This window comes from Ostreococcus tauri, assembly GCF_000214015.3.
Source record: "Ostreococcus tauri WGS project CAID00000000 data, contig chromosome 02, whole genome shotgun sequence".
NCBI classification, from domain to species: domain Eukaryota; kingdom Viridiplantae; phylum Chlorophyta; class Mamiellophyceae; order Mamiellales; family Bathycoccaceae; genus Ostreococcus; species Ostreococcus tauri.
In genome coordinates, this window is record NC_014427.2 from 310,813 (window position 1) to 319,916 (window position 9,104).

A 9,104-nucleotide genomic window follows, 5' to 3' on the forward strand; every position below is an offset into this window, starting at 1 on the left:
CTTGAGCACCCGCTTCCTCTTGTTCCATGCATCATCGAATTTCGCCTGATCATCGCGCAGCGCGCGCTGCGCGCGCCGTTTTCCGCTTCGCCATCTTCGCTCATCACCGCGACGCCCGCTTCGTCGACGCTTGACATCGAGCGTCGACGACTACCGCGCGCAAGTACGTGCGCGAGTGCTCAGCCGTGAGAATTCAGATTCAAACTCGCGCGAACCCGTCAACGCCTAAACCCCGGTCGCACCCCCTCGCCCGCGCGCGCGTCGTTCGTCTCTTCTTTTTGCTATTTTCACGCCGTTTGGGCGCGGCGTCGCGCCGCTGTGGCGTCACAGAGCGCAACCTCACATATTGAGAGCTCAAAAGTGACATGTATCAGGAATTTCCTGATACGTATCAGAATCGACGATTTTCATACTGTTTGCCCATATGAAAAGTATGATACGCTGATACGGTATCAGTACGTATCAGGCCAAGCAGGCCTATATAGTGATAATGCTTCTAGCCATAAACTGAACTAGCGGGTAAGTGGCTTTCACTCGGTCGCTTTCAGGTCTTTTGCTTGGTACGACGAGAACGAAGTACTGCGTCAAAGCGACGGTTCCACACACGCACGACAGTCTCTACAGATGCCGTCGCTTTTCTTGCTTCCGCATTTGCTCCAGCATAGTCGAATATATAGCTCTCGGCAAGCCCTGAACAGAAGGCTGTCTGCTACGTCGCATACCCAAGTGTGGCGCGTCTCGTCCGGTAGACGCACGACAGGAAGTCACATTTTGCCAGAACGCCAGCGAAAGAGATTATGTGCGAGTCCAATCGCTTCGACGTCGCCGGCTAGCGCGAATCCGGGGACCTCGTACAATGAACATAAGCCCAAAACTCCTCCTCCTGATCTACCCTCACTGCTTCTTGACAGTCGTATCGTTTACATTGGCATGCCGGTAACTGTAGTCAATATCGTCGTCATTCAACCAAACTGATTTTTTATAGCTTGTGCCTGCTGTTACCGAGCTGATTGTCTCCGAGCTGCTCTACCTGCAGTATGCAGATCAAAAGAAGCCATGCTACATCTACATCAACTCCACAGGTTGCACTCGTGCAGACGGTGAAGTTGTGGGTTTTGAAACTGAAGCTACGGCCATCTATGACACGATGAAGTATATCGGGAATGAGGTGCGATGTGAACATACGTATTTGTTTATTAGTTTACGTTGCGCAGATTTACACAGTGGGTACTGGTGTTGCTGTGGGTCAGGCGTGCGTGCTCCTTTCAGCAGGGGATAAGGGGAAACGTTTTATGACTCCACATGCGACAGCGATGTTGCATCAACCACGTGTGCCGTCCACTGGAGAACGGCAAGCCACTGAACTAAACATTAAATGGCACGAAACACTGGCTCAGAAAAAAACTTTATTGAACGTTCTCAGTAAGACGACTGGTCATAGCGTTGAAAAATTGGACAAGGTGAGCTTGCTGACTGTTGATTTTCAAGTCTCGGGTATCAATAGTTTTTTCTTAGGATATGCGGCGGCCACTCTATATGACAGCTGCAGACGCGATCCAGTATGGTGTAGCGGATAAGATTGTGACACGGGACTCGAAAGCAATCGCTGACGTTTTAAGCGCTTCTGCCTGGGACAGTGCCGCTGGGCTCGTTCAGAAGTCCATTTAGAGAATTATAGCAGCTTAACCACGACCTCATTCGATCGTCTGCGCGCGTACCATGGAAATGTGTTTGCTTCGACGCGAATTGAGATTGATTCTAGACGCATCACTCGCGTCGCCAAACCGAAGAGACTCTCATCAGAAGTTATTAGCTAGGCCGACTAACGGTACTATTAGTCGGCCTTATAAGGCCGACTAAGAGCACCGACATAACCAAAGTTATCGGCGAGTTATCGAAAAAATGGGGGTAACAGTACCGGTACCGAAATTCGCATAAAGTTATTGAAATCACGTGATTTTGACGACAACTTCGGGGAAAGTTATCGTCAAAATTAAGGTTTGTCAATAACTTTTGACAGTCAGCTCTAGAGTTAATGAGGAGGGGGTCAAAGTTATGGAAAAGTTATCGAAATCAGCTGTTAACCCCTTGACGATAACTCGCGTAGTTTGCCCAAATGCCCGTTAATTTTAATCACACAAAGTCCGACGCTATGGTTCACGACTCGTGAGCGCGACGAAGTTACGAAAAGTTATGAAAATGAGCTGTTAGTCATTTTCTCATAACTCGGGGAATAAAGTTATCGAACCCTTCTGCTGTTAGTCCCACTGGCGATAACTCTGTCATTAAGTCGGAGTTATGGTCAAAGTTATCAACGGTGCTTTTAGTCGGCCTTAGCTCAAATAATACATCAAAGAAAGGCGCTTCATTCATCACTAAATGCTAACGCGTGATACCGTTTCGCGATAGTTCGTAGACAAACGCCGTCATAATGTTGATGAGTACATGATGCAGAAGGCATGAAAATTAAATAGTGAACAGGGTATTTGATATCCATGAAGCGTTGTGCTCCGGTGCTTGCCGTACTCCAGTGTCATCTGTTGTAGACCACTTGTCAGTGTGAAACCTGCTCGTCAAGTGTCAAAAGCCAAATTTGAGCATATAGAATGAACTCACAAATACACCAAGGATAGCGCCACACACAACCTGCAAAGGGCTGTGACCCAACACCTCTTTGAGCTTGGTGTTGCTGAGGGGAGTACCATGAAAAGTGTCCGCCAGAATTTTGTTCAGCACTTCAGCTTGTTTACCGGCATGCCGCCGCACGCCCGCCGCATCATACATCACGATCAAGCTAAATGCGAGCGCTAGTGGGAAATACACACTCCCCAGGCCGTGCTGATGCACGATAGAAGTTGTCAATCCAACTACAAGCGACGTGTGAGAGCTGGGCATGCCACCGCTATCAAACATGACCCTGTAATCCCAGCGGCCTTCGCGATAGTATGCAGTGAATATCTTTGCAACTTGTGCCACCAGCCAGCTAAGAAACGCGCACAGAAACACGTGGTTACCTCTCAAATCACTGAACGCAGAAGCGAACGATACAACAACTGGGATCGATGCTGAGTTGAGCAGATTTTTGTGGGGGTATTTTTCTTCTACCAAGGACCTTCCATTTCGATGCCAGTTCGCACTCCCGAACCGAAGGTTGACGTCCGACGATATAACTTCCGACGTCTTCGTTGACCTCACGTCTTCTATATCCTTTGAACTGATACCTAGTGAGGTCGGCAACGCACGGCAGTGTCCACAAGGATAAGAGCAACGTGGATGTGGCGCAAGAGTCTCCGCCCTCTTAGCTACGACGACTTGAGCGGATTTTGATGAGACGTAGGTTCTCCGAGTCTTCCCAGGGACAACCGCAGATGTTCTCAATATCGTTGAACCGGACATATCAAGACAAATACTTGCGTGATGATCAGGTCTGGCAGTGTCACAGTCCCCCTGCGGTATTTTGACGTGTTGAACTCCGAACCGCTTCGTCTAACGTTCGAAGCAGACTACAGCGCTGTGGGCCGTCGTAGGTGTCGTAGACCACCAGCAAACCAGCACCGCGAAAAAATCCGCGTGAGGTTGTCGACTTGTGTTTCAGCTCGTCTGTCGTCTATGTTGTACTTCGGGTCGGTCTAATTCGAGTCGAATTATTTGACCCGTGATCACGGACTATTCCGCTGAGCTTATTCTTATTCTTAGGCTGAAGAAGAGATTGCTAAAATTCTATAATTTTGGCAAATTTTAGAGAATTTTTTGGAGTTTTGGAGATTTTCCGACTCTAAAATTCAATTATTGTCACCATACCCGAAGAGTGTAACTCGAGGGTCGGCGACCCTCCCGCGGTATATGGATTTTGACACGGCGCACACGACGAGTCGTGAATCGACCTCTTTTGGGGGCTCTAAAATCCCGGCGAGGGGGTACGCGAGAGAAACGCGAGTCACGACCCGTCGAAGACCCCTCGTTGACGCGACGAGTCGCGATGCGTTGGAGAGCTGATTTTCTGGACCCGCGCGCGGCGACGGCGCGAGCGCGAGCGCGAGCGCGGACGCGAACGGTTTCGTCTGCCCGTCGCGCGCGCGCGTCGCGGCGTCGTAAGGAGGCGCGACGCTGGGGCGAGCAATATTGACCGTAAACCCTATTTTCTAGGGTTTGGAATACACGGCGCGAGTTCACGCCGCGGATCGATTCGTCGACGTTTTTTCACTTTCCTCTCCAAATTTGAGCGATTTTCGTCGCGATTCGGCGTCGCAACGCGCGTTAAGGTGCAAATTGATGTGATTGCGTGCGATGTGATTCATCGATTGGTCTCCACAGTGCGACCGCTCGAGCCTCGACGGCGCGCGCGAGATTCGCGGTAACGACGGAAGAAGTTCGCGCGTTCGAGAACTCCGCGTCAGGCGATCGAGCAAGCTGTCGTGCGGGGCAGCGTGACCGATTTTTGACGTATCTCCATGTGGCATCGTGAATGCATCTTTAGTGACCGATGCAGTTGAATTGCGCGACATCTTCACCCCACCTGCCTCGACGCCGCACGAACGTTGTAAACAGTGACGACAGCAATCACTGCCGATCTCGCCGTCTGAAAGCGTCTACAGCGTTCTCCGTCGTCCAAAAACTACCTTTTCCCATACATTTTGCGGCTCGGAAATTTGTGCGGCTCGGAAACTGCGCGATTTTACCGAAATTTGCCGCGCGCCGCGCGTCGTCGACCCGCTACCGCGAGCGTTGAAACGAGAGGTTTGTACCAAAGGCACGTTAATACTCACGACGCGCCCTCGAGTGACCGCTCGGACGGCGCCGGCGCGCGGGTCCAGAAAATCAGCTCCCAACGAATCCATATACCTTGGGGGGGGGGTAATTCCGGTTCCTGACTCGTCAATACATACATTGTTCACGTCGCGGGCATTAAAGGCAATGTCTTTAACATCGTATGGTGACCACGCGCCAGCGCTTACTTGTATCGATTTCGGACCGCAGTATGGCTCCACGGGTCACGATCACATATTGTAGTGATCATTCGCTCGTCGGTTTACAAAATTCGCTCGATGGAGCTCGATGGGACGCAGCGTGCGTTGAGTACGACGTTTGGATCCGTACACAACACATAGCGTCGCAACGCGAACGCCCCGGACGCGGCGTCTTCGCGCGGCGCTCTGGATCGAGCGCGCGGCGACGCCCCTCACGCGGCTCTGGGCGCGATCGCGTCGCAGCTCGTACCCGGCGTACCCAGGTCGGCAACATTTATTAACTGTTTGCCCATACGTATTGTACGTTCGGACATTCGGATGGTACGGTGGGTACGTACCCAGAAATGCTGGGTATAGCGATGCACCCCTATGTCCATGCCATGCATGAACTTCATGGCGCAAACAAATTTGGTATTTTCGTTGTGTCCGTACATATTTACTCAAACGTTGGGGTATGTTGTGTCACTTTTTAGAAACGGAAAAATGATGCGCCAACGATCATCGACGGTCGATGCGGATAAAACGATCGCGACCGTGAAGAGCGTGTAAAGCCGATCAGAGTTCATCGTTCGAGTACAAGCAGCACCAAGATGTACAGCATTTCCTCCTCCGTCTCTAGCATGGCGCCGACCAGGAAGGCCACCGCTTCGCGACGCCAGCAACGCATCGTCACCGCTGTGACCGCCAAACCCTCCGCGAAGTTCTCCCAACCGAAGCAGACGGTGAAAGCCCTCGCGTCGCTCGGTGCGTCAAGCCGTAGATCCCGAGATGTATTTTAGCGCTAATTGCGCGTGATGCTTACAACATGTTTGAAGAGTTACGGGTGCGTTCAAGAGTACCTTACTGACGAGTCTTTTGTCGTGTTCCACAGCGTTGTTGCCCGCCCAAGCTGCGTTCGCTACGTCGTACGTTGATCCAAATTTCGTGGAGGTAAAATATTCACATCGTTGAGTCGATTCGTCCATTCATTTCGTACCCAGGTTGCGCAGCTCGCAGGCGTTCCTACGCCCCTGCTGTACTTCGGATTTTTGGCGTCTTCCCTGGCATTCGCTGCGGGCACGGTTCGTAGCTTCTTCTGCCTTCTTCATCAAAAGCCTAACGTTCTCGTGTAGTATGTTGTGTTGAGCAAGATTAAACTTATTTGAATCGGTGGACTTCACAAAGCGGTCGCTAGATGAGTTAGCTTTTCAACTAGCCTTTGTAAGCGGCAGTCGCTTCGCGCATCGCGGTGACGTCCTGTTTTCGTAGTCCCCACTGAAAGAGTGACCAACTTCATACCGTCATGCGCTTATTTCGACATGTCCCTACTATTCAACATTGATGCCTCATTTCTCTTCGAGTTCTACAAGACTAAAACGCGGCAACTTTTGTCCTAGGTGTTCAACTTTGTTGAAGTCACCGTCCGTGTAGTAGCGACTTAGTAAGAGCCATATGAATTGCCGTTCATTCAACCCTTGATTGATCGCGAGATTTTGCACTACCTTCAAGTCTTCTTCTATCCGAAGGTTTTCATAAATCAGCTCTCTTAGTGGGATTTTTTGTAATGCGCCCAAACTGGACTGTCGAAATAACTGTCAGTCTCTAACATGGAATCATAGAAGTACGAACCTTAGAGGGCTTGAAAAGGAAGTAAGAGAATAGAGCATGTAGCGCGCCTGATTTGACACGTTTCAACTGTATAACCGTGGATAGCTCCTACCATTCTTTCAATTTCTAGAGAGTCTATTGAGCATGAGAGACTCACCTTCTGCTGAACGATATGGTCGCGTCGCATATGAACAATTGCTTTCGCAACGAATGACTGTACAACCGTGACGCCTTACATGTATAGAACATACATATTCACACCTGATTAGTGGCAAGTTCATCTTGGTGGAAGCTTACTGATGGGCACATGTATGTAGAGAGCCTCGTATGAGACCTCCACCACTCTTTTGAAGAGTTCGACTACGATAATATGAGTCGTGTTCAGATCACTCGCTACACAAGTACCTGGATGTTCGGAGCTTTTACGTGGAGTGTGTCGATGGATTCCTCGTCTAGACCCCTCCGAAAGGCTGTGCTGTGCTTACTAGTAATGAGACACTTTTTCATGCGACAGTCACATTGACCACCAATGCCTTCCTGACTGCGCATCGCCGAAAGAAGAATATTACTCCGAAGAAATCGATCAGAAATATGGTATTGGAGTTTCCCTTGTATGACTGTTTCCGGAAGTCTGACACTTTTGGCATGGAGATAGTTTTCTAGCCATGTTATGTCCTTGAACAGCTGAAACAATGCTCATCATAACGTAAGAAGACAAACAAAAAGTTATACCAGCTCTGCAACTGCCAGTGCAAGATTGCACCGTCCGAGGTGCAAAAGGTCTTTCAAAAGGATAAGAGTTCCGTGATCCTCAAGTTCTTTGATACTATTCATGTGCACAACACTGGCCGTCACGTGATGGATGCGAACTAATTTACACAGCTTTTGTTATTGAACGTGAGCTGAAGTGTACGAGCAGGAATGATACTTCGCACTACCTTAGAGAACCTAGGACCATACTTCTGACGCTCGAGCGCAGGCAAGCGACGGATTGTTTCCGCCAGATTCTTCAAGCTAGCTTCGCGTCTCACTTTGGTTGCATCAGGAGTGTCAGCGTCTACTTTGACGCGAAAAAATAGTCCTGATACTCACCTGGTTCTGTACACATACGGATTAACATGAAATCTTCATCAAGCAGCTGAGCAGATTCTTCAGAAAACACTGGTAAAACCAACATTCGATATCGTTTGGGTCGACGGAACGACTACTGGCCTGTTGGCTGGCCGTACGTGGCGTCTGGATCACCTACTCGTCACCTCTTGTCGTCTCGCCGCTTTCCTGCGGATAATGTCGTATCCGAACACTCGTGCGAACGACGACAGTGACGAGAGAGCTGCGTAGCTGGTAGTTGACACAAGGTGAAAACACCCGGCAGCAGATGGGGTGTGATGATCTGATATTGCTAAAATGCGCAATGTATTGTGATATTTGACCGTTCATGACTCGTCGGTCATGTAGGGACTCTCCAAACCGGTGATATATAAATTTTTCCGGGCTGGCCAGGCCTTAATAGGCCTAATTTCGAGTTGTGCTAATTTCGAGTTGTGCTTTCATTATTGCCACGTTCACAGAAAAGCTAACTGCGGACGCTGTTTTCTAGACACGCAGGTGCGGCAATGATGCATTGTATGACAGAGGATGCGTGCAGACGATGAAGTAAGGACGCTGAAATTTTTTCGATGTGGTAACGAATGCTCGCATGCGAAAGAGTCACATTTAAAGAGTTAAGTTGGCTTTAAAAAATAGGCTTGCGTGTTAAATTTTCATCTTAGAAGGTCTATGCCTCACTAAAGACTCTCTGAACTACTTATCGCTAGAGAATTCCGCGTCTATGACGTCATCCTGCGCAGGTGCTTCAGAAGATTCGCCCTGGGTCGTTGCTGAATCACCACCTTGATACATGGCCTGACCCATCGCCATCACCTGCTGCTGCAATTCTTCCTGAGCAGTCTTCATTTTCTCAACATCATCAGTAGCCAACGCGTGCTTCAGCGACTCCAGTTTTTTAAGAACTTGATCTTTTATTTCTTGAGGTATTTTATCACCGAGTTCATTGAGCTGTTTCTCGGTTTGGTATACCATGGAGTCAGAGCTGTTGCGCATTTCTACTTGTTCTCGTTTCGCATAGTCTTCACTTGCAAACTTTTCTGCATCAGCAACCATTCTCTCTACCTCATCCGAAGACAAAGTCGAAGCTCCCGTGATTTTGATGTCTTGCTTCTTCCCTGTGCCCTTGTCACAAGCCTCAACAGAAAGGATCCCGTTTGCATCAATGTCAAACTTGACTTCAATTTGCGGCACACCACGTGGAGCAGAAGGAATACCATCTAGCCTGAAAGTTCCAAGGCTTTTGTTGTCTTTGACAAACTCACGCTCCCCTTGTAGGACGTTAATTTCCACGCTAGTTTGACCGTCGGCGGCAGTGGAAAACACTTCAGATTTCGATGTTGGCAAAGTCGTATTTCGGGGAATGAGCTTTGTCATCACGCCCCCCAGAGTTTCAAGCCCAAGAGACAGCGGTGTGACATCAAGTAGTACTATATCGGAGAC

At 49.3% G+C, this 9,104-nt stretch overlaps 5 protein-coding genes across 5 annotated transcripts; 2 read left to right on the forward strand and 3 right to left on the reverse strand.

The window, feature by feature from the left end:
• Positions 1-624: 624 nt before the first annotated feature.
• On the forward strand, positions 625-1,668 carry OT_ostta02g01270 (Clp protease proteolytic subunit /Translocation-enhancing protein TepA; the record flags this gene model as incomplete). Its single annotated transcript, XM_003074855.1, has 4 exons — positions 625-936; positions 986-1,168; positions 1,215-1,460; positions 1,516-1,668. The coding sequence occupies 4 exons, from the start codon at positions 625-627 to the stop codon at positions 1,666-1,668; spliced, it is 894 nt and encodes a 297-aa protein (XP_003074903.1).
• Positions 1,669-2,580: 912 nt separating this feature from the next.
• OT_ostta02g01290 (Acid phosphatase/vanadium-dependent haloperoxidase-related) lies at positions 2,581-3,396 on the reverse strand (the record flags this gene model as incomplete). Its single annotated transcript, XM_003074859.1, has 1 exon — positions 2,581-3,396. The coding sequence occupies one exon, from the start codon at positions 3,394-3,396 to the stop codon at positions 2,581-2,583; it is 816 nt and encodes a 271-aa protein (XP_003074907.1).
• Positions 3,397-5,587: 2,191 nt separating this feature from the next.
• On the forward strand, positions 5,588-6,112 carry OT_ostta02g01300 (Cytochrome b6/f complex subunit VI; the record flags this gene model as incomplete). Its single annotated transcript, XM_022985015.1, has 4 exons — positions 5,588-5,711; positions 5,839-5,897; positions 5,948-6,028; positions 6,080-6,112. 4 exons carry the CDS (start codon positions 5,588-5,590, stop codon positions 6,110-6,112), a joined length of 297 nt encoding a protein of 98 aa, XP_022840709.1.
• Positions 6,113-6,292: 180 nt separating this feature from the next.
• Positions 6,293-7,674, reverse strand: OT_ostta02g01310 (unnamed product; the record flags this gene model as incomplete). The annotated part of the gene is made up of 8 exons (XM_022985016.1): positions 6,293-6,526; positions 6,576-6,662; positions 6,712-6,768; positions 6,816-6,914; positions 6,960-7,238; positions 7,287-7,436; positions 7,493-7,584; positions 7,647-7,674. 8 exons carry the CDS (start codon positions 7,672-7,674, stop codon positions 6,293-6,295), a joined length of 1,026 nt encoding a protein of 341 aa, XP_022840710.1.
• Positions 7,675-8,357: 683 nt separating this feature from the next.
• On the reverse strand, positions 8,358-9,104 carry OT_ostta02g01320 (Heat shock protein 70 family; the record flags this gene model as incomplete). The annotated part of the gene is made up of 1 exon (XM_022985018.1): positions 8,358-9,104. A coding segment is annotated over one exon (747 nt), but the record flags the coding sequence as incomplete, so codon positions are not given.